Source organism: Lepidochelys kempii, chromosome 7 (genome assembly GCF_965140285.1).
Source record: "Lepidochelys kempii isolate rLepKem1 chromosome 7, rLepKem1.hap1, whole genome shotgun sequence".
In the NCBI taxonomy this organism is placed as follows: domain Eukaryota; kingdom Metazoa; phylum Chordata; order Testudines; family Cheloniidae; genus Lepidochelys; species Lepidochelys kempii.
In genome coordinates, this window is record NC_136386.1 from 52,351,017 (window position 1) to 52,373,187 (window position 22,171).

Sequence of the window (22,171 nt, forward strand, 5' to 3'; positions counted from 1 at the left end):
TACTTTGTGCAGAAACGTGTTTGAAAACTTCAACCACTGTATGTGGGCAAAAGCAGGTAACTCATCTGGGGGACCTGACAGACCATGGTGAAGCAAATGGTGCAAATAGCCTTAGAGTTCACTATGTGGGAATTAGCCAAAGTATTAAAGAAAACATATTTTGTCAGCCCTAGGCAAGTTTTTATGGTATTTATCACTCTTGTGGATCCTCAGATGCGCAACATGGTGTGAGCACACATAAAAGCTCTTCCCAAACCCTGAGCATTTATAGGGTTTCTCTCCTGTGTGGAATCTCTGAAGACAAATAAGCCCTGGTGAGTCAGTGAAGATTTTCCTACACTCCCAGCATGCATAGGGTCTGTTTCCTTTGATGTGTAATAAGGCCTGAGCGGTAAGTGAAGGTTTTTCCACACACCGAACATTTATAGGCTCTTTTTCCTGAGTGAATTCTCTCATGTCTGAGAAGGTGTGAGTTGTCATTGAAGTTTTTCCCACACTCTGAGCATTCATATGGTCTTTCTCCTGTGTGGATTCTATGATGTCTAATAAGTGCTGAACTCTGAGTGAAGCTTTTCCTGCACTCACAGCATTCGTAAGGTCTCTCTCCTATATGGACCCTCTCATGTCTAATAAGGGGGGACATATCATTGAAGCTTTTCCCACACTCAGAACAGGTATAGGGTCTCTCTCCTGTGTGGATTCTCTCATGCCTAATAAGCTTTGAGGGGCTACTGAAGCTTTTCCCACATTCAGTGCACGTGTTGTTTTTCTCTCCTGGGGAGATTCTTTGCTGGGCTCTGGTTTCCTTGAGGTGTTTGTGAGTTCCTGGACTATTTGTAGATTTACCCAGTTTCTCCTCTGGCTGGTTTCCCTGCTGCCTTTTTGGCCTGTGCTGACTCTTACAAACTTTTCCCTGCTCATGACTCCTGGACACAGTTCCTTTAGATCTTTGTGATAATGCTTTGTGCAGTTCCACTTGCTTAGCATCTGCCTGTTGAGAATTCTGCTCCTGATTCTCATTCACCATCCAGTCACCTGCTGGGGGAGAGAGAAACGTCAGAAACAGGGATAGAAAAGGGGACAGGAAACCAAACTAAGTGCTGTGAAGGCAGAAAAATATCAGGAACTACATTCCCCTACACTTCTCCCCCTAGGGGAGAGAGAAGGATACCAGAACTGCTATCCAAATACTCAGGAGAAAGGGAGGTCAGGAAAGGAGCCACTGCCAGACATCAGTCAGGATGGGGAGGAAACCACTGCCAGATCCCAGCTATTCCCTTCAGACACAGGCAGATTCTGAATTGCTTTATTGATTCCTCCCCTGTGCAGGCACCTCTCAGAATTCCTCTTTCCTCTGAGCACTGTATATCGGCCATAGCTCTTCCCCTTCATTCCAGCTTGGCGATCGACCAGCTTTGGAATGGGAAATACTGCTCTAGGGAAAGACAACAAGGGAAATTCATGGGACTTTTTTTTTCCTCTCCCTCCCTCCTTCCCAGATTGGAATTTTTTCCCCTAAATCTCCCTTGCTGCATAGTAAACTGTCCTATTGTTCTACCTTCAGTGGGCACAGAGAACAATTGACCACCATCCTCTTTGTAACAGCCCTTAACATCTTTGAAGACTGTTATCAGATCCTCTCTGTCTTCTTTTCTCAAAACTAAACATGTCCAGTTCTTTCAATCTTTCCTCACAATTCATGTTTGAAGATAATGAGGTAGCTTTATGGACATTTCTTCTCTAGCACCATTCTGAATGCATATGAGTGGGGGTGAGGAGGATCCTCCTAGAGCATGCTGAAGGGTGATTAGAGAGGTAGGAAGGGAACCAGGTGACAACAAGGGAAGACAAGGTTTCAAAAAGAGGAGCCTGGTCAGTGGTGTCAAATGCAGATGACAGGTCAAGGAGGATGAGGCTAGAGTGCTGGTTCTGAGCTTCGCCTAGGGAGAGCTGTGACCTTAAAAACATCACAGTGCCATCTGGCACACTGTTGGTGTGATATTTACCCAATGGGGGTCATGTAATGTATCCCTGAAAGAAAGACAGTTACCTTTTTCCGTAACTGGTGTTCTTCAAGATGTGTTGCTCATGTCCATTCAACTTAGGTGTGTGTGCTCACCACATGCACCGGTGCTGGAAGTTTTTTCCTCAGTGGTATCCATAGGGGACTGGCTCCGGCGCTGCTGGCTTCCCCCATCCTCAGTTCCTTCTTGCCCTCCTTCTCCACTGTTGGAGTTTCCAGCAGGTTGTGGAATGGACATGAGCAACACATCTCGAAGAACACCAGTTACAGAAAGGTATCCGTCTTCTTTGAGTGCTTGCTCACGACCATTCAACTTAGGTGACTCCCAGCAGTACCCTTCAGAGGTGGGTAGGAGTTCACAGATGTGTAGATTGCAACACAGCTCTGCCAAACCCAGTGTCATCCCTGACCTGCTGAGTGATAGCGTAGTGGGCCGTGAACATGTGCCTGGAGGACCACGTCATGGCTCCACAGATGTCCTAGATCGGGAAGTGTGCCAGGAAGGCTGCTGAAGATGCCTGCTCTCTGACGATCGGCAGTGGAGGGACTCCCGCTAACTCGTAGCAGGTCCGAATGCAAGAGGTGATCCAGTTAGAAATCCTCTGCGTGAACACCAGGAGGCCCTTCATCCAATCAGCTGCAGAGATTAAAAGCTGAGTCAATTTATGGAAAGGCTTTGTCCGATCTAGGTAGAAATCCAGGGCCCTTCTTACGTCCAGAGCATGAAGGCACCGCTCTTCACTAGTCTCATGGAGCTTAGGGCAGAAAACTGGAAGGAAGATATCCTGGCCCATGTGGAAAGTAGACACCACCTTGGGAAGGAAGGCCAGGTGGGGCTGGAGCTGAACCTTGTCCTCATCGAAGACCGTGTATGGCGGTTGAGGTCAGGGCTCGGAGACTTGCCTCACCGATGTCACTGCCACCAGGAAAGCTACCTTCCATGGCAGGTGAGACAGGAAGCACGAAGCCAAAGGCTCAAAGGGCAGACCTGTGAGCGAGGACAGAACCAAGTTGAGATCCCACTGAGGGGCCGGGGACCAAACTTGAGGAAAAAGTCTCTCGGGGCCTCTAAGGAACCTGACTGTCACGTCATGGAAGTACACCATCTGCCACTGGATTGGTGGATAAAAGGTGGAAAAGGCCGCCACGTACACCTTGATAGAGGAGTGCACCAGTCTCTGGTTTCTCAAATGAAGCAGGTAGTCTAAGATCAACTGCACCGAAGAATGCAAAGGGGAGATGCCCCGTTCAGCCGCCCAGCGGGAGAACCTGGTCCACTTTGCCAGGTAGGTCTGCCTAGTCGAAGGCTTTCTACTCTTGAGGAGGACCTTCTGGGGCCGGGGACGGATTGCTGGGAAACTTGATAACGTCCCAAACCGGTGCTGGCAAGGCCACACTGGGGCAAGCATGATAACCTGAGCCTTGTCTCTCTTGATTTTTGCTAGGACTTTGATGAGTGGAATTGGAGGGAATGCGTACATCAGGCTTCCTGCCCATGCCAGGAGGAAGGCATCGGAGAGGAAGCCCTTGCCCAGACCCTGTCTGGAGCAAAACTTGTGAAACCTCCTGTTCTGCCTGGTGGCAAACGAATACACTTGGGGAGTTCCCCACCTCTGGAAGATCGTGCCAGCTACCTCCGGGTGGAGCAACCACTTGTGGTGAGAGGAGAAGTCCCTGCTTAGGTGATCTGCTAGCGTGTTCCTGGCCCCCAGAAGGTGACACGCTTCTAGATGGATTCCGTGGTCAATGCAGAAGTCCCAGAGATGGAGTGCCTCTTGGCAGAGGGCCAAGGATCGCACACCGCCTTGCCTGTTGATGTAGAACATCAAGGCTGTGTCGTCCGTCAAGACTAATCACTCTGCCCGACAAGTGAGGTAGGAAGACCACGCACCGCTCTGAGCTTTTTGACATTGATGTGTAGCGTCGACTCCTCTGGGGACCACATACTTTGGGTCTGGAGGGTGCAGAGGTGCACCCCCCCATCCGAGGCATCTGAAATCAACTCAGCTAATGAGGAGTGCTGACAAAGGGAACTTCTTCTAGGACTTACCTGGGATCAGTCCACCATCACAGTGAGGTAAGTATCGTCGCAGGGATGGTAACGACCTTTTCCAGGTGGTCCCTGGACTAGGAGAAGACCATCACCAGCCACTGCTGCAGGGGTCACATCCGGAGCTTGGCGTGGCACACCACATATGTGCATGCTGCCACGTGACCTAGGAGGTGCAGGCAAACCCTGGCTGTAGTCAGGGGAAATGCAGAGACTTCCATGATGAGGTCCAGCAATGCCCTGAATCTCTCCAATGGCAGGAACACTATGGCAGAGGATGAGTTGAGGACTGCTCCGATGAACTCTATCCTCTGTACCAGAACTAATGGTAAATGACAAAAAAAAAAAAAATCTACAACAGGCCGAGGCGATGACAAGTGGCTAATAGCATCGTGACATGCCTTTGGACCTGGAGCTGCCTTGGACCAGCCAGTCATCGATGGAAGGGTAGAGCTGGACACCCCAACATCTGAGGTAAGCTGCCACTACCGACATGCACTTGGGTAAATACCTCCCAAATGGGAGTACCATGAACTGATAGCGGTTGGGACCTACCATAAACCAGAGGAAGTGTCTGTGTCCCTCGAAAATGGCGATGTGGAAGTATGCACTTTTCAGATCGAGGGCAGCATACCAGTCTCCTGGATCCAGGGAGGGGATGACGGATGCCAGGGAGACCATATGGAACCTCAGCTTCATTAGGAAGCGGTTCAAGTCTCGCAGGTCCAGGATATGCCGCAGACTGCCCTTGGCCTTTGGGATTAAAAAGTAATGTGACTAGAACCCCTTGTACTTGTACTCCGGAGGAACGACCTCCACTGCACCTAGCTGCAGTAACCCCTTGTGAGAAGGGTACCTGAAGAGGGACGGGGAGGTGGGGTGGGAAGGAGGGGTAGAAAACAACTGAAGAGTGTAACCCCACACCACCGTATTGAGGACCCATTGGTCTGATGTTATAGATGCCCATGCAGGGAGCAAAGGAGAAAGCCGGTTGGTTAAAATAGGGGAGGGAGGATTCTGGGAACAGTCCCGTATGTTGCCTTTGGGCATACTCTCAAAACGAGCGCTTGCCCGCCTGCTTATTGTGGGTCAAGATTGATTGAGAAGCCTGTGAAGGCTGTTGGCTAGTACGCCACTGGTAGCCTCTGGATTTCTTATGGGGAGGCTCCTGGCAAGGGTGGCTCCCCTGGCCCAGAGGCTGCTGTGGCTTGAACTGCTTGTGGGCAGGGCTGGGAACATACAGGCCCAGCATTTTAAGTGTTGTACGGGAGTCCTTTAGGCCATGGAGCTTATTGTCCATCTGTTCTGCAAACAGGGCTTGCCCATCAAAGGGAAGGTCCTGCATTGACTGCTGAGCCTCCATGGACAAACCAGAAAGGAGCAGCCAAGATGCCTGGTGCATGGCGATGGCTGTGGTTTGGACAGCAGTGTCCGCCACATCCAATGCCACCTGGAGTGTCGCCCTGGCCACAATTATGCCCTCCTCCATAATTGCTCTGAACTCCTTCCTAGAAGCCTCAGGAAGAGAGCCCTCGAACTTGGCCATGGCTTGCCACATGTTAAAGTCACAGCATCTCAGGAGGGCTTGATGGTTGGCCACCCTCAACTGGAGACTATAGAACAAATAAACCTTACACCCAAACAAGTCTAGTCTATTGGGAGTCTTTGTTCTTAGGGGTAGACCCGGGTTCACCCTGTGGTTAGCTGCTTCTAATCACTAGGGAGTTAGGAGTAGGGTGGGTGTACAGGTACTTGTGGCCTTTGGATGGCACAAAGTACTTGTGCTCCACCCCATTGGAGATGGGTGGCAGGGAGGAGAAAGTTTACCACAGGGCATCAGTGATTTTAGAGACCTCTTCATGAAGGGGCAAAGTCACCCTGCCCAGTGCTGTGGAGCAGAGCACATCAAAGAGAGTCTGAAGGCTCCTCTACCTGAAGATCCAGGTTGGCAGTGACCCTCTTCAGTAGTTCCTGGTGCGCTTTAACATCATCTAGAGGAACTGGGGGAGGGGGCTCCGTTATAGCCTTGTCTGGCAATAAAAAGGAAGATGCTGGTGCTGTAGGGTTCTCCATAACCATTGGTGGCCCAGCGGCTTACTCCCTCTTGGACCTACGGGGTCCTTGCGTGCGAGTCTTTGTGCACAGGTGGAAGACAGGACAGCTGGTCTCTCTGAGGTTCCAGACACTGACCGGGTGGCCTTGAAGGGCTGGGTGAACTCCCAAAGGTTCCATGGGTACCACGGCGCCGGCCACTGTGCCTGAGGCCATGGGGCCGATTTCAGTGCCAACAGCGTAGCTTGTCCTGGAGCTTGTCCTGCCGTCAGGGAACCTCGCTCTGAACCAGGGCTGGATCCTGAGCGGTTGCTCCCAGGACAGAGTGGAACGGTGGCTCTGTCCTGACTGGTGCCAGTCATTCCTCCTAGAGTTTGATTTGGAGCAGGGTCTTAGGGACTGGTGGTGCTTGATGCATCTGCACCAGCTTGGAGCCAGTGATCTATGTCTTGCACTTGACTAATCTTACCAGGATGAGGAGTGGGACCTGGAGTCACAATGGGCCTGGTGCCGGGAAGTGCCCGCACACAGTGATGACCTTCTAGGGAATCAATGATGGTCCGAGGAATGGTAATGTCGATCTCTCAACGGGTCCCTGGAGCGGAACCGTGGCCTCGGAGATACCGGGTGCTGGGACCAGTACTCCTGCCGGGGTGGGGGTGGGGGGAGGAAAGGAGAGAAGAGATAGCCAGCGAGCTGCCTCTTGCGCCTCTCTGCTCATGCACAAGGTCTGGGGACCAAATGTGGCTGCACCGCGTCTGCCTTTTGCGGTCAGAGGTGTGGCGGCTACGGGAGGGCGAGCACTGGCGAGACATCCCCCACAAGAGGGAATGGTGCGGCTGAGGTGGGGACTGAAGCAGTCTGAACGCGAGTTTACCCTGTGACTGGGGAACAGCAGGATCCAGTGTGGGCAGCACCAGGAGGGACGTGATCTCCTTTGCTGCCTACAGGGCTTCTTGCATGGACGGTACCTGGACCTGACGGAAGCCTCTGTCGCTATCCAGGGTAGCTGGCAGGGAGCAAGCTGGGCTCCACCGCTCCACCAGAGCTTGTGCCTGAGATCCCGATGGGGGCGAAGAGTTGCCAGGCATGGGATCTTGCTCACACCCAGTCTTATCCTTCCCCTTGTGGGAGGTTGGAGACCTACCTAGCACTGTCTTCTTGGGCTTCTTGGTCAGAGCCACAGATGGGGACCGGTGCCAACCAGTGGACGGTCCCTGTGGGGACCTGCATACTGAGATCATGGTGCTCGGTGCCCAGCACCAGAGCAACGCTCCGACTCGGCTGAGGGCTGACTCCATAAGGAGCACTCTTAAATGAATACTGCGCTCCTTCTTAGTCCTTGGCTTGAAGGCCTTGCACATTTTGCACTTTTCACTAATGTGCCCTTTGCCCAAGCAACTCAGACAACTGCTGTGTGGATCACTAATGGGCATGGGCCTCTTGCAGCAATCACAGGGCTTAAAGCCTGGGGCATGCCCCGTCCCGAGGCAAAGTCCCGTTCGGGACCTACGAAGTCCCTAACTATAGCTAAGGGATTTACAAACACTAACAGAAAACTATATACACTAGAATACACGAATTAACTAGTTTGTATGAACAAGCAGCAACAGCAGTAGCTAAAGCAGCAACAGTTCCAGCACTGTCACTGGCAGCAAGAAGGAACTGAGGGTGGGGGGAGCTAGCGGTGCCATATATACTGCGGCATGTGCGCGCCACTCCAGGGGGTGCCAGCGCTGGTCCCCTATGGATACTGCTGAGGGAAAAACTTCTGGCACCAGTGCATGTGGGGAGGACACGCACCTAAGCTGAATGGACATGAGCAAGCACTCAAACTCAGAACTCACTGATCATTAATACAATTGTGTGGGCGCATGTATGGGTTGTAGTAGGAAGAGAGCCTGAGACATAAGCCCTTGTATCAGAGGCCTGGTATAAGGCAGGACCTGCTCACAGAATCTGGCAAGAACAGGGCTGATATTGCAGAAATACACATTCCTAAGAAGTGCTAAGCACAGAGTACTCATGAAAACCCATCCTGATATCAAGTGGCACCAGAACATCCCAATATCGAGGATGGTACAAAAACATTCCCCAAGGATAACAGGAACACACTGACCCCTCCTGAAAGATAAGGTCAGGATGACAGTACGTAATAGAGATGTTTTGATCAAAGCAACATGTATAAGGTAATACAGGGATCTCAAACTCAAATCACCATGAGGGCCACATGAGGACTCGTACATTGGCCCGAGGGCCGCATCACTGAAACCTTTTCATACAATGATACAAAAGTATAGTCAAAAATGAAGAGTAATATAGTATGCTATTAAAAGTTAATGTATTAACTTTTTAAAAACTGTAATGCTAAAAGTCAGTGCCAATTTTGACAATCATTTCATTTTTGGCCACTTAGTTGGCAGCGTTTTGCATCAACCAGAGCATCAATATTCAGTTTGATATCCTAAGATGAAACCAATCTCAGTGTTGCTTTCAAATGTTCATCAGTGAGCCTTGACCTTAATCTTCATGGAAGAGGAAACAAAACTGTTCATATATATATGTACTTCCAAACATTGCCATTACCCTTGCGGAAGCAGAGAATAACATGGAAAATCTTTCTTGTGAAAGAAACTGGTAGAATTCTGGAATTCCAACATCTGTACACTTCTGCTTCAAAATGCTTTATCACACTGAAGCTCCAGTAACTCCATCTGTATTTCCTCTGCAACATTGACAATTTTCCACACCATTTGCTGTGGACAAAAGTTGAAATCTTTAAACCACACATCAAACTGTTTGTGTAAGTTAGAAAGGATATCTGTATATTCTTTCAAGGATTTGGATTCAACTTTTCCTAAGGAATTCAGAGTTGAGAAATGGATCAAACTGCCAGCAGTCAGCTGTTTCCCGCATAAAGTAAGCTTGACTTTGAATGTCGTAACACTGTCGTACATCTGTGTTATAACCTGTTTTCTACCCTGAAGCTTCAAGTTCAGTGCATTCAGGTGATCAGTTACATCTGTTAGAAAAGCAAGGTTGCAGATAAAAGTGGAATCAGCAGGCTGAGGAACCTCCTTGTTTTTCATTTTCATGAAGGAATCAATCTCTTCTCTAAGTCCAAAAAAACACTTCAAAACATTTCCACGACTCAGCCCATCTAACTTGAGTGTGATACAGAAGTTCCCCATATTCACTGTCCCTACTTGCTAGAAAACTGTGATTCAGCCCTTGTGCACGTATAAAATTAATGGTTTTAACAACTACATCCATAACTCCATTTGTTGACTTTTACTACACAGGGCTTTTTGGTGCAAAATGCAATGTATACTGGTGAAGCCAATTGTTGGTATATTGAGGCTGTTCAGATTGGTCTTCAATAATCCAACCACATCAATGTTTTCAGAGCACATTGATGGCGCACCGTCCAAAGCCAAAGATACAAGTTTGTTCCATGGCAACTCAGCTTTTTCAATGCACTCTTCCAGACTTTAAATATGTCCCGTCCCACTGTGGTACCCTTCAGTGGCATTAAGTCTAGCAATTCTTCAGTTATATTCAAATTACAATCCACACCTCCTATGAACACTGCACACAGTGTAGTATCTGATACATCTGTACTCTTATCAAGAGCAACTGAAAATGCTTCGAAGACTTTTGCCATTTGAATCAATTGTTTTTGCACATTACCGGCCAAATCCATTATCCTGAAGGCAACTGTATTGGCAGACATGCTTATGCCTTCAAAAACTTTCTTCCTATCAGGACATAAAATTTCGCTGGCCCTCAAAAGACATTCTTTTATGAATGGGCCTTCTGTAAAAAGTCATAATGAATTAGCTATCATTTCGCTTATCACAAAATTTGCTCTTACTGAATCTTTGCTAGACTTGTTAATCTCTGAAAAGAAATTTCTTTGCTTGGCAAATGCTGCTTTAAGCTGCTGAACTTTTTCCTCTCCGATTTTTCAGGTGAATGCATCATGTTTTCATGGTGCATTGTGTTGTAGGGATTTCCCTACACCCCCCCCCTTTGGGGGTGTTTACCCACCGTGAATTTCCCCAACACCCCCCCCCCGCAGTTTTATGAACTAGTTACATGCAGTGTTGCCACTTTAGTGCTTGCTTGGAAATCTGAATTGAAATTGAAACATTAATACACAATTTAAAAGCATATTGTGACGGGGCAAGGCCAGATGGCTATAGAAAAGTAGTGGGAGATAGATATATTAGCTCCAGGCTAAACAAATCCCTGGTACCAGGTTAGGTGAAATGGAAGCTGCTCCAGGTCAATTAAGACACCTGGGGCCAATTAAGAACTTTCCAGAAGGCAGGGAGAATGCTAGGTTGATTGGGACACCTGAAGCCAATCAGGGGCTGGCTGAAATTAGTTAAAAGCCTCCCAGTGAGTCAGATGGGTGTGCACGTCAGGAGCTGTGGAAGGAAGTTGTGGAAGGAGAGGCTGAGTAGTACACACCATATCAGGCACAAGGAAGGAGGCCCTGAGGTAAGCGTGAAGTGGAGCTTGAGGAAGTGAGGGCTGCTGTGGGGAAAGTAGCCCAGGGAATTGTACATGTCATGTTTCTAAAAGGTCAGCTACCATAGCTGATACTATTAGGGTCCCTGGGCTGGAGCCCGGAGTAGAGGCTAGGCCTGGGCTCCCCCCCGCAACCTTTGCCCCCTGATTAATCACTGAGACTGGGAGACAACAGAGTCTGTGCAAGGAAGGATAACTTCTCCTCACCTCCCTTGCTGGCTTATGATAATGGCTCAGTAGACTGTGACCCTTGTCTCTAGAGAAAGAAGGGTTATGTGGGGGGTCACAGTGAGCTTCTGAGGCTAGCGAAATCTGCCAGGAAACGCGGGACCCACAGAGGCAAGGACAGAGCTTTGTCACAATATACAGTGTATGGTAAAATAAGTGTATCTGAAAAAGTACAATAGATTTGAAAAGTATAAACATAGACTAGCTTCCTTATGCAGCTGGTGTTTTTATGACCATATCAGTGCATTCATTTTGGTGATATTGGCCAACCTAATAATTTCAAATTATGATTTGTAAGCAAAGTCTAAATGCACTGTCCCTGACAGCTAGTGATGAGCTAGGGGGAAAGGCTTCAGGACCAGACTGTATTTACATTCACACCTAATCTACCTAGGTATCCAGCAAATAGAGCTGTGTTGCCCAAGTGATAGATTTTGGCTGGGGTTAGGTTACAAATCACTTGAATGCAGGGGGTAAAGAAATGTTGTTATTCTTATTGTATGAGTAAAGGGCAGGAGAACTGTACTTAGCCTCTCCTGATTGAGGGCATCCAGAGAGAGTGGGGACAGGTGTTTTACTTGATGGTCTGCCTGAGTCACAAGTACTATTTGACCTGCCCCTCTCCACTGTTTAAAGACAGAGCTGATTAGGCTCCATAGATAGTCTTTGTTCTGTTAAGTGACCATTACAGCTGAATGACAGGTTTCAGAGTAGCAGCCGTGTTAGTCTGTATCCGCAAAAAGGAAAGGAGGACTTGTGGTATAAGCTTTTGTGAGCTACAGCTCACTTCATCGGATGCATCCTTTGTAGTGAGCTGTAGCTCATGAAAGCTTATGCTCAAATAAATTTGTTAGTCTCTAAGGTGCCACAAGTCCTCCTTTTCTTCTTACTACAGCTGAAATCACTGATAATCAGGTTTAAGTGCTTAGACCCGCTGTGGGACAGTGTTTCTGTGGAAGAGACGGCCCAGTCTGCACTAGCAGCGAGGTTCCCGCACTGAGAGCTCAGCTGAAATCACTGAGAGCTGGGTGGAACCTCAAGAGACCAACTCGCAGAGGTCACAGTGGCAGTTGGCAGCAGAAGGTGATGGCACATGGCCATTGGTAACAAAAGCGATGAAGTGAATGGTGGCACAACGAACAACAGTGGACAGAGTGAACAGTGAGCAGCTGGAGGAAGGAGCAAGGTGCCTTCTTGCCCCCACCTGGGCAGTGCACTCATGTGAAAGCACCTCTGAACTTTGAGTCTCCATTGACCAAAGAGAACACCGGTGAGTGTTCATGAGGCTGTTAAGAATGCTAATACTTTCTATTTAGGCAAGAGATACCACACATTACAAACTGGAGGCCAATGTTAAGTGCATTGTCACTTGTTCATCCTGAAGTTGAACACTGGTTCCGAACAAGACCAGCAAATGCTCACTATCTTTCCGCAAGAAACTCAACTGACTGGCTAGACGCATGTGGTGCAAGAGTGAAAGACTCAACAGTTGAAAAAGTGAAGATCTCTCTCACCATATTCAAAAAATGTGCATATATGGCTGATGAATGTACCAATGCAAATGGTCATCAAGTATTACGTCATTGTGTACATTATCTTGATGTCAGTGGTAGGCCAGTACATGCATTTCTAGATTGGTTGCATCTGTGACAATCCACATCTTAGAAGAGTTACATGCTTGTCAATTTGGACCACAAACAAATGGCTGCTTGTACATTTGATGGAGCTGCAAACTTCTCTGGAAGACATGGTGGAGCATAAGCTTTGCTCAGAGAAGTGTAACCCTAGTCTCTCCTATACACACTGCAGAGGCCATCGTCTAGAATCATAGAATATCAGGGTTGGAACGGACCTCAGGAGATCATCTAGTCCAACCCCCTGCTCAAAAGCAGGACCCATCCCCAATTAAATCATCCCAGCCAGGGCTTTGTCAAGCCTGACCTTAAAAACTTCTAAGGAAGGAGATTCCACCACCTCCCTAGGCAACACATTCCAGTGTTTCACCACCCTCCTAGTGACAAAGTTTTTCCTAATATCCAACCTAAACCTCCCCCACTGCAACTTGAGACCATTACTCCTTGTCCTGTCCTCTTCCACCACTGAGAATAGTCTAGAACCATCCTCTCTGGAACTACCTCTCAGGTAGTTGAAAGCAGCTATCAAATCCCCCCTCATTCTTCTCTTCTGCAGGCTAAACAATCCCAGTTCCCTCAGCCTCTCCTCATAAGTCATGTGTTCCAGAACCCTAATCATTTCTGTTGCCCTTTGCTGGACTCTCTCCAATTTATCCACATCCTACTGGTAGTGTGGGGCCCAAAACTGGACACAGTACTCCAGATGAGGCCTCACCAATGTCCAATAGAGGGGAACGATCATGTCCCTCGAGCTGCTCGCTATGCCCCTACTTATACAGCCCAAAATGCCATTGGCCTTCTTGGCAACAAGGGCACACTGCTGACTCAGATCCAGCTTCTCATCCACTGTCACCCCTAGGTCCTTTTCCGCAGAACTGCTGCCTAGCCATTCGGTCCCTAGTCTGTAGCCATGCATTGGGTTCTTCCGTCCTAGGTGCAGGACCCTGCACTTATCCTTATTGAACCTCATCAGATTTCTTTTGGCCCAATCCTCCAATTTGTCTAGGTCCTTCTGTATCCTATCCCTCCCCTCCAGCGTATCTACCACTCCTCCCAGTTTAGTATCATCCGCAAATTTGCTGAGAGTGCAATCCACACCATCCTCCAGATCATTTATGAAGATATTGAACAAAACCGGCCCCAGGACCGACCCCTGGGGCACTCCACTTGACACCGGCTGCCAACTAGACATGGAGCCATTGATCACTACCCGTTGAGCCCGACAATCTAGCCAACTTTCAACCCACCTCATAGTGCATTCATCCAGCCCATACTTCTTTAACTTAATGGCAAGAATACTGTGGGAGACAGTGTCAAAAGCTTTGCTAAAGTCAAGAAACAATACATCCACTGCTTTCTCTTCATCCACAGAACCAGTAATCTCATCATAGAATGCGATTAGATTAGTCAGGCATGACCTTCCCTTGGTGAATCCATGCTGACCGTTCCTGATCACTTTCCTCTCATGCAAGTGCTTCAGGATTGATTCTTTGAGGACCTGCTCCATGATTTTTCCGGGGACTGAAGTGAGGCTCACTGGCCTGTAGTTCCCAGGATCCTCCTTCTTCTCTTTTCTAAAGATTGGTACTACATTAGCCTTTTTCCAGTCATCCGGGACTTCCCCCGTTCGCCACGAGTTTTCAAAGATAATGGCCAATGGCTCTGCAATCACAGCCACCAGTTCCTTTAGCACTCTCGGATGCAACTCGTCCGGCCCCATGGACTTGTGCACGTCCAGCTTTTCTAAATAGTCCCTAACCACTTCTTTCTCCACAGAGGGCTGGCCATCTATTCCCAATGTTGTGATGCCCAGCGCAGTAGTCTGGGAGCTGACCTTGTTCGTGAAGACAGAGGCAAAAAAAGCATTGAGTACATTAGCTTTTTCCACATCCTCTGTCACTAGGTTGCCTCCCTCATTCAGTAAGGGGCCCACACTTTCCTTGGCTTTCTTCTTGTTGCCAACATACCTGAAGAAACCCTTCTTGTTACTCTTGACATCTCTCGCTAGCTGCAGCTCCAGGTGCAATTTGGCCCTCCTAATTTCATTCCTACATGCCCGAGCAATATTTTTATACTCTTCCCTGGTCATATGTCCAAACTTCCACTTCTTGTAAGCTTCTTTTTTATGCTTAAGATCCGCTAGGATTTCACCGTTAAGCCAAGCTGGTCGCCTGCCATATTTACTATTCTTTCGACTCATCGGGATGGTTTGTCCCTGTAACCTCAACAGGGATTCCTTGAAATACATCCAGCTCTCCTGGACTCCTTTCCCCTTCATGTTAGTCCCCCAGGGGATCCTACCCATCCGTTCCTTGAGGGAGTCGAAGTCTGCTTTTCTGAAGTCCAGGGTCCGTATCCTGCTGCTTACCTTTCTTCCCTGTGTCAGGATCCTGAACTCAACCAACTCATGGTCACTGCCTCCCAGATTCCCATCCACTTTTGCTTCCCCTACTAATTCTTCCCGGTTTGTGAGCAGCAGGTCAAGAAAAGCTCCCAAGAAAAGCTTTCATGTTCTCTCCACAGGTATCGTTGCGGAGAGTGGACCAGATGATATGTCTGGGGCGAGAAAGCAGAAGGAGACTCCGCTGGTTGGAAGGCATGAGATGCTATGTCCTGAGGTTGGGGGTTCCACGACCACCACTCCCAAGAGGAGAAGGCGGGTGGTGGTGGTTGGGGACTCTCTCCTTCGGGGGACTGAGTCATCTATCTGCCGCCCTGACTGGGAAAACCGAGAAGTCTGCTGCTTGCCAGGGGCTAAGATTCGCGATATGACGGAGAGACTGCCGAGACTCATCAAGCCCTCGGATCGCTACCCCTTCCTGCTTCTCCACGTGGGCACCAATGATACTGCCAAGAATGACCTTGAGCGGATCACTGCGGACTATGTGGCTCTAGGAAGAAGGATAAAGGAGTTGGAGGCGCAAGTGGTGTTCTCGTCCATCCTCCCCGTAGAAGGAAAAGGCCTAGGTAGGGACCGTCGAATCGTGGAAGTCAATGAATGGCTACGCAGGTGGTGTCGGAGAGAAGGCTTTGGATTCTTTGACCATGGGATGGTGTTCCATGAAGGAGGAGTGCTGGGCAGAGACGGGCTCCATCTCACGAAGAGAGGGAAGAGCATCTTTGCCAGCAGGCTGGCTAACCTAGTGAGGAGGGCTTTAAACTAGGTTCACCGGGGGAAGGAGACCAAAGCCCTGAGGTAAGTGGGAAAGCGGGATACCGGGAGGAAGCACAGGCAGGAATGTCTGTGAGGGGAGGGCTCCTGCCTCATACTGGGAATGAGGGGCAATCAACAGGTTATCTCAAGTGCTTATATACAAATGCACAAATCCTTGGAAACAAGCAGGGAGAACTGGAGGTCCTGGTGATGTCAAGGAACTATGACGTGATCGGAATAACAGAGACTTGGTGGGATAACTCACATGACTGGAGTACTGTCATGGATGGTTATAAACTGTTCAGGAAGGACAGGCAGGGCAGAAAAGGTGGGGGAGTAGCACTGTATGTAAGGGAGCAGTATGACTGCTCAGAGCTCCGGTACGAAACTGCAGAAAAACCTGAGTATCTCTGGATTAAGTTTAGAAGTGTGTGCAACAAGAGTGATGTAGTGGTGGGAGTCTGCTATAGACCACCGGACCAGGGGGATGAGGCTTTCTTCCGGCATCTCATGGAAGCTACTAGATCGCATGCCCTGATCTACTCCCTCAGGGAATGGATGGCCAGGATCCCCTGGGGGACTAACTTGAAGGGGAAAGGAGTCCAGGAGAGCTGGCTGTATTTCAAGGAATCCCTGTTGAGGTTACAGGGACAAACCATCCCGATGAGTCGAAAGAATAGTAAATATGGCAGGCGACCAGCTTGGCTTAATGGTGAAATCCTAGCGGATCTTAAACATAAAAAAGAAGCTTACAAGAAGTGGAAGGTTGGACTTATGACCAGGGAAGAGTATAAAAATATTGCTCGGGCATGTAGGAATGATATCAGGAGGGCCAAATCGCACCTGGAGCTGCAGCTAGCCAGAGATGTCAAGAGTAACAAGAAGGGTTTCTTCAGGTATGTTGGCAACAAGAAGAAAGCCAAGGAAAGTGTGGGCCCCTTACTGAATGAGGGAGGCAACCTAGTGACAGAGGATGTGGAAAAAGCTAATGTACTCAATGCTTTTTTTGCCTCTGTTTTCACTAACAAGGTCAGCTCCCAGACTGCTGCGCTGGGCATCACAAAATGGGGAAGAGATGGCCAACCCTCTGTGGAGATAGAGGTGGTTAGGGACTATTTAGAAAAGCTGGACGTGCACAAGTCCATGGGGCCGGACGAGTTGCATCCGAGAGTGCTGAAGGAATTGGCGGCTGTGATTGCAGAGCCATTGGCCATTATCTTTGAAAACTCGTGGCGAACCGGGGAAGTCCCGGATGACTGGAAAAAGGCTAATGTAGTGCCAATCTTTAGAAAAGGGAAGAAGGAGGATCCTGGGAACTACAGGCCAGTCAGCCTCACCTCAGTCCCTGGAAAAATCATGGAGCAGGTCCTCAAAGAATCAATCCTGAAGCACTTGCATGAGAGGAAAGTGATCAGGAACAGCCAGCATGGATTCACCAAGGGAAGGTCATGCCTGACTAATCTAATTGCCTTTTATGATGAGATTACTGGTTCTGTGGATGAAGGGAAAGTAGTGGATGTATTGTTTCTTGACTTTAGCAAAGCTTTTGACATGGTCTCCCACAGTATTCTTGTCAGCAAGTTAAGGAAGTATGGGCTGGATGAATGCACTATAAGGTGGGTAGAAAGCTGGCTAGATTGTCGGGCTCAACGGGTAGTGATCAATGGCTCCATGTCTAGTTGGCAGCCGGTATCAAGTGGAGTACCCCAAGGGTCGGTCCTGGGGCCGGTTTTGTTCAATATCTTCATAAATGATCTGGAGGATGGTGTGGATTGCAGTCTCAGCAAATTTGCGGATGATACTAAACTGGGAGGAGTGGTAGATACGCTGGAGGGGAGGGATAGGATACAGAAGGACCTAGACAAATTGGAGGATTGGGCCAAAATAAATCTGATGAGGTTCAATAAGGATAAGTGCAGGGTCCTGCACTTAGGACGGAAGAACCCAATGCAGAGCTACAGACTAGGGACCTAATGGCTAGGCAGCAGTTCTGCAGAAAAGGACCTAGGGGTGACAGTGGACGAGAAGCTGGATATGAGTCAGCAGTGTGCCCTTGTTGCCAAGAAGGCCAATGGCATTTTGGGCTGTATAAGTATGGGCATAGCGAGCAGATCAAGGGACGTGATCGTTCCCCTCTATTCGACATTGGTGAGGCCTCATCTGGAGTACTGTGTCCAGCTTTGGGCCCCACACTACAAGAAGGATGTGGATAAATTGGAGAGAGTCCAGCGAAGGGCAACAAAAATGATTAGGGGTCTAGAACACATGAGTTGTGAGGAGAGGCTGAGGGAGCTGGGATTGTTTAGCCTGCAGAAGAGAAGAATGAGGGGGGATTTGATAGCTGCTTTCAACTACCTGAAAGGGGGTTCCAAAGAGGATGGCTCTAGACTGTTCTCAATGGTAGCAGATGACAGAACGAGGAGTAATGGTCTCAAGTTGCAGTGCGGGAGGTTTAGATTGGATATTAGGAAAAACTTTTTCACTAAGAGGGTGGTGAAACACTGGAATGCGTTACCTAGGGAGGTGGTAGAATCTCCTTCCTTAGAGGTTTTTAAGGTCAGGCTTGACAAAGCCCTGGCTGGGATGATTTAAGTGGGAATTGGTCCTGCTTCGAGCAGGGGGTTGGACTAGATGACCTTCTGGGGTCCCTTCCAACCCTGATATTCTATGATTCTATGATTCCCCCCCTAGTTGGCTCCTCTAGCACTTGCACCAGGAAATTGTCCCCTACGCAGGCCACGTGTTTGAGACCCCTGAGGTAATAAGTGATAACTAGCCACGTCAGGGGGCAGTAACCACAGTAACTATGTCAGAGGAGCAGTACTTACTTGCTTGTATCGTGGTATAAAGATGTATCTCAGAGGGAGTATCTTTGTCTGGCCTAGGGAGGAACGGAAAGTCCCGCCGTTCACTGAGCCGGTCCATTGTTATGGGCATTCATGGATTAGTGGCCCAGTAGAGTCTGCGGCATACTACTACAGTGCTTCGTTGACAAGAAACCTGGCCTGATGCCTTCGTCCCTTAACGGATCTTGTGGTCATTGGGTGGTTCCCTCGAGGTCTGCAGTGCCAGCTGTCTGTGCAAGGCTGGGGTGGCACACAGAGGGAACACACACACGGCCAAACATCTATCAACGTCTAACCACATGGGTGACATGCAAAATTACAAACGTGATGGAATTATGTTCTCAATTGTGTGCCAGGCAGAACTTAAAGTACCGACCCAAGACAAAGGAATGTGGTTCCACCTGCTTGCATGCATCTCCAAGGTAACTTGAGAGACACTAGAAATCCATTTACAGAAAAGGTAAACAAAGCCACCAGGCTACTAAGGGGAGGAGATAACCACTCAATATCACCGGAGGGAGGAACCAGCATGAAATCTTTGCCAGACCACATCATATCTCTTCCCTGCAGGAGAAAAGGGGGTATGCAGGCATACATTTTAGAAGAATACAAAAAGCTTTACTGAATTATAAAGAGATGGTCAGAGAACCCCTGAGTGATCCTTTTAGTTAGAGACATCGAAACCAAGCACTTTGAACTCTGTAAAGGATCAAAGCCACAGGAGTTGGTCAGCCCTTGCTGGAGAAGAGACTTGCTGAGAGACTCCTTTTTGACCAAATGACTCTAGTTTGTTAGATCAGGTTTTAGTCTTAAGAGGGTATATTTACGTTTGTTTCCCTGTCACCCTATCTTTATTATACTTGATATCACTTAAATCTATGCCTTTTTGATTAACAAACTTGCTTTACTTTTAATATAAACTAACACAGCGCTGTGATTGAAATAAAAGTGGTATATATATTAGGCAGGTATATATATTTAAGCACATGAAAAGATGGGAGTTGCCTTACCCAAGTGTGTGTGTGTGTGTGTGTGGAGGGGGGGGTGTCAGAGTTAACGGGGCCAATTCAATCAAGGTGGAAGTGGCCTATTCCCAACAGCTGACAAGAAGGGGTGAATATCAACAGAGGGAAATTACTTTTTGTAGCGACGCAGCCTCTCCCAGTCTTTATTCAGGCCTAATTTGATGGTGTCAAGTTTCCAAATTAATTCCAGTTCTGCAGTTTCCCGTTGAAGTCTGTTTTTGAAGTTTTTTTTGTTGAAGAATGGCCACTTTTAAATCTGTTATAGAATGTCCAGGGAGATTGAAGTGCTCTCCTACTGGTTTTTGAATGTTACAATTCTTGATGTTTGATTTGTATCCATTTATTCTTTTGCATAGAAACTGTCTGGTTTGGCCAATGTACATGGAAGAGGGGCACATGAGGGCATATACCACATTGGTAGATGTGCAGGTGAACTAGCCCCTGAGGGTGTGGCTGATGTGGTTAGGTCCTACAATGGTGTCCCTTGAATAGATATGCAGACAGAGTTGGCAACGGGGTTTGTTGCAAAGATTGGCTCCTGGGTTAGTATTTTTGTTGTGTGGTGTGTAGTTGCTGGTGAGTATTTGCTTCAGGATGGGGGCTGCCTGTAAGCGAGGACTGGCCTGTCTCCCAAGGTCTGTGAGACTGAGGGATCGTCCTTCAGGATAGGTTGTAGATCCTTGACGATGCGCTGGAGTCTGCGCTAGTTGGGGGCTGTAGGTGATTGCTAGTGGCATTCTGTTACTTTCTTTGTTGGGCCTGCCCTGTAGTAGGTGACTTCTGGGTACCCTTCTGGCTCTGTCAATCTGTTTCTTTACTTCCCCAGATGGGTATTGTAGTTTTAAGAACACTTGACAGAGATCCTGTAGGTGTTTGTCTCTGTCTGATGGATTGTAGAAAATGCGGTTGTATCTTAGGGCTTGGCTGTAGACAATGGATCATGTGATGTGGTCTGGATGAAAACTGGAGGCATGTAGGCAAGTATAGCAGTCAGTAGGTTTCGGTATAGGGTGGTGTTTATGTGACCATCGCTTATTTGCACTGTAGTGTCCAGGAAGTGGATCTCTTGGACTTCAATCTCCCTGGACACTCAACAACAGACTTAAAAGTCAAGGAATAACATGGCTACCCCTCTGAAACCTGTCTACAGGGGGACAGTGAAGGAGATGTTCAGGACTGGGGGTGGTGGTGTTGGGGTCACATTGCAAGGAGTAACCCAGGCTGGTGGAAGCCAGAGTGAGCTGTTGCACTGTAAGTATCCTGCTTGTACCAGGGCTCTGAGGCAAAGCAACACAGCAGACACCTAGGGTTACAGGGCAGGCAGTGACAACTCATCCCTGATGTGGGTGGAACTCCAAAGCACCACAATCGGTCATTGGAGACTGCACCAAAAGCAATCTCAGTGGACTGCCCCAAAACTTTCAATGAAACCTTCCCGTCGTCCCTCTCCCACCAGACTCTCCCCACTCACTAGAGCAACCATTCCCCAACCGCTTCCCCCTACAACTACCGCAGTGTTCCCCCAGTCCCCCATAACCTGGCTTGCCTACCCAATCCTGCCCAACCAACAGCAACACAGTTCCACTCCCTGTTAGGATATAGATATTCAGGCCTGTCTGTAAAGGCCTATACTCTAAGAATTTAGGTGTATTCTTATCACTTGGCTAGTGATAGAGGTATAAAAGAAAGAATCAAAACCACTGTCTGCCAGTGTAAGGGCCTTCTCTTATTGTGACAGTTTGTGGCCCTGTGCTTAGGCTCAGGCCTTTGGCTAAGCAGCAGAGGCAGCCATAAGCTGGGAAGCCAAGGGTCACATCCTCACATTCCAAACTAGTCACATTGAAATAAGGTGCTATTGGGCTGTTAGGCACTATCAGGACAGGATTGTATTCCTATCACCTCCAGAGAAAGGGAAGTGCCTAGAAAATGTAAAAGGAAACTTAGTTTGATAGCATCCTGTCTGGCAAGAACTCACTTATCAATAGCTGGGATGTGAAATCCTCACTTCTGTATTGTTTTGTCATTATAGTTCCCACTTTGCTGTTGTTTGTCTGTATAATCTCTGTCTGGTTCTGTGATTGTTCCTGTCTGCTGTATAATTAATTTTTCTGGGTGTAAACTAATTGAGGTGGTGGGATATAATTGGTTACATAATCATGTTACAATATGTTAGGATTGGTTAGTTAAATTTCAGGAAAATGATTGGTTAAGGTATAGCTAAGCAGAACTCAAGTTTTACTATATAATCTGTAGTCAATGAGGAAGTGACGGGGGTGTGGGTGGGGGTGGGCATGTGGGTGTGTGAGATGGGAACAGGGAATGGGGGTAAGAAAATTGGAATCATGTTTTGCTAAAGGGGGAAATGGGAACAGGGAATGGGAGTAAGGAAGTTGGGATCATGTTTGGCTAAGGGTAGGAATGGGAACAGGGACACAGGTGTAAGGCTCTGTGGTGTCAGAGCTGGGAAGGAGGATACTAAGGAAGGAAACTGGAATCATGCTTGCTGGAAGTTCACCCCAATAAACATCGAATTGTTTGCACCTTTGGACTTCGGGTATTGTTGCTCTCTGTTCATGCGAGAAGGACCAGGGAAGTAAGTGGGTGAAGGAATAAGCCCCCTAAC

The 22,171-nt window shown here is 48.2% G+C and overlaps 1 protein-coding gene across 1 annotated transcript in view; it reads right to left on the minus strand.

Annotated features, from left to right (window-relative positions):
• Positions 1 to 236: 236 nt before the first annotated feature.
• The window catches only part of LOC140914588 (zinc finger protein 2), a 28,353-nt gene continuing 6,418 nt past the window's right edge, over positions 237 to 22,171 (minus strand). Inside the window, exon 3 of the mRNA XM_073352749.2 lies at positions 237 to 1,038. Within this exon, the coding sequence (XP_073208850.1) occupies positions 335 to 1,038 (704 nt within the window). The 3' untranslated portion in view covers positions 237 to 334. The remainder of the gene's footprint in view (positions 1,039 to 22,171) is intronic.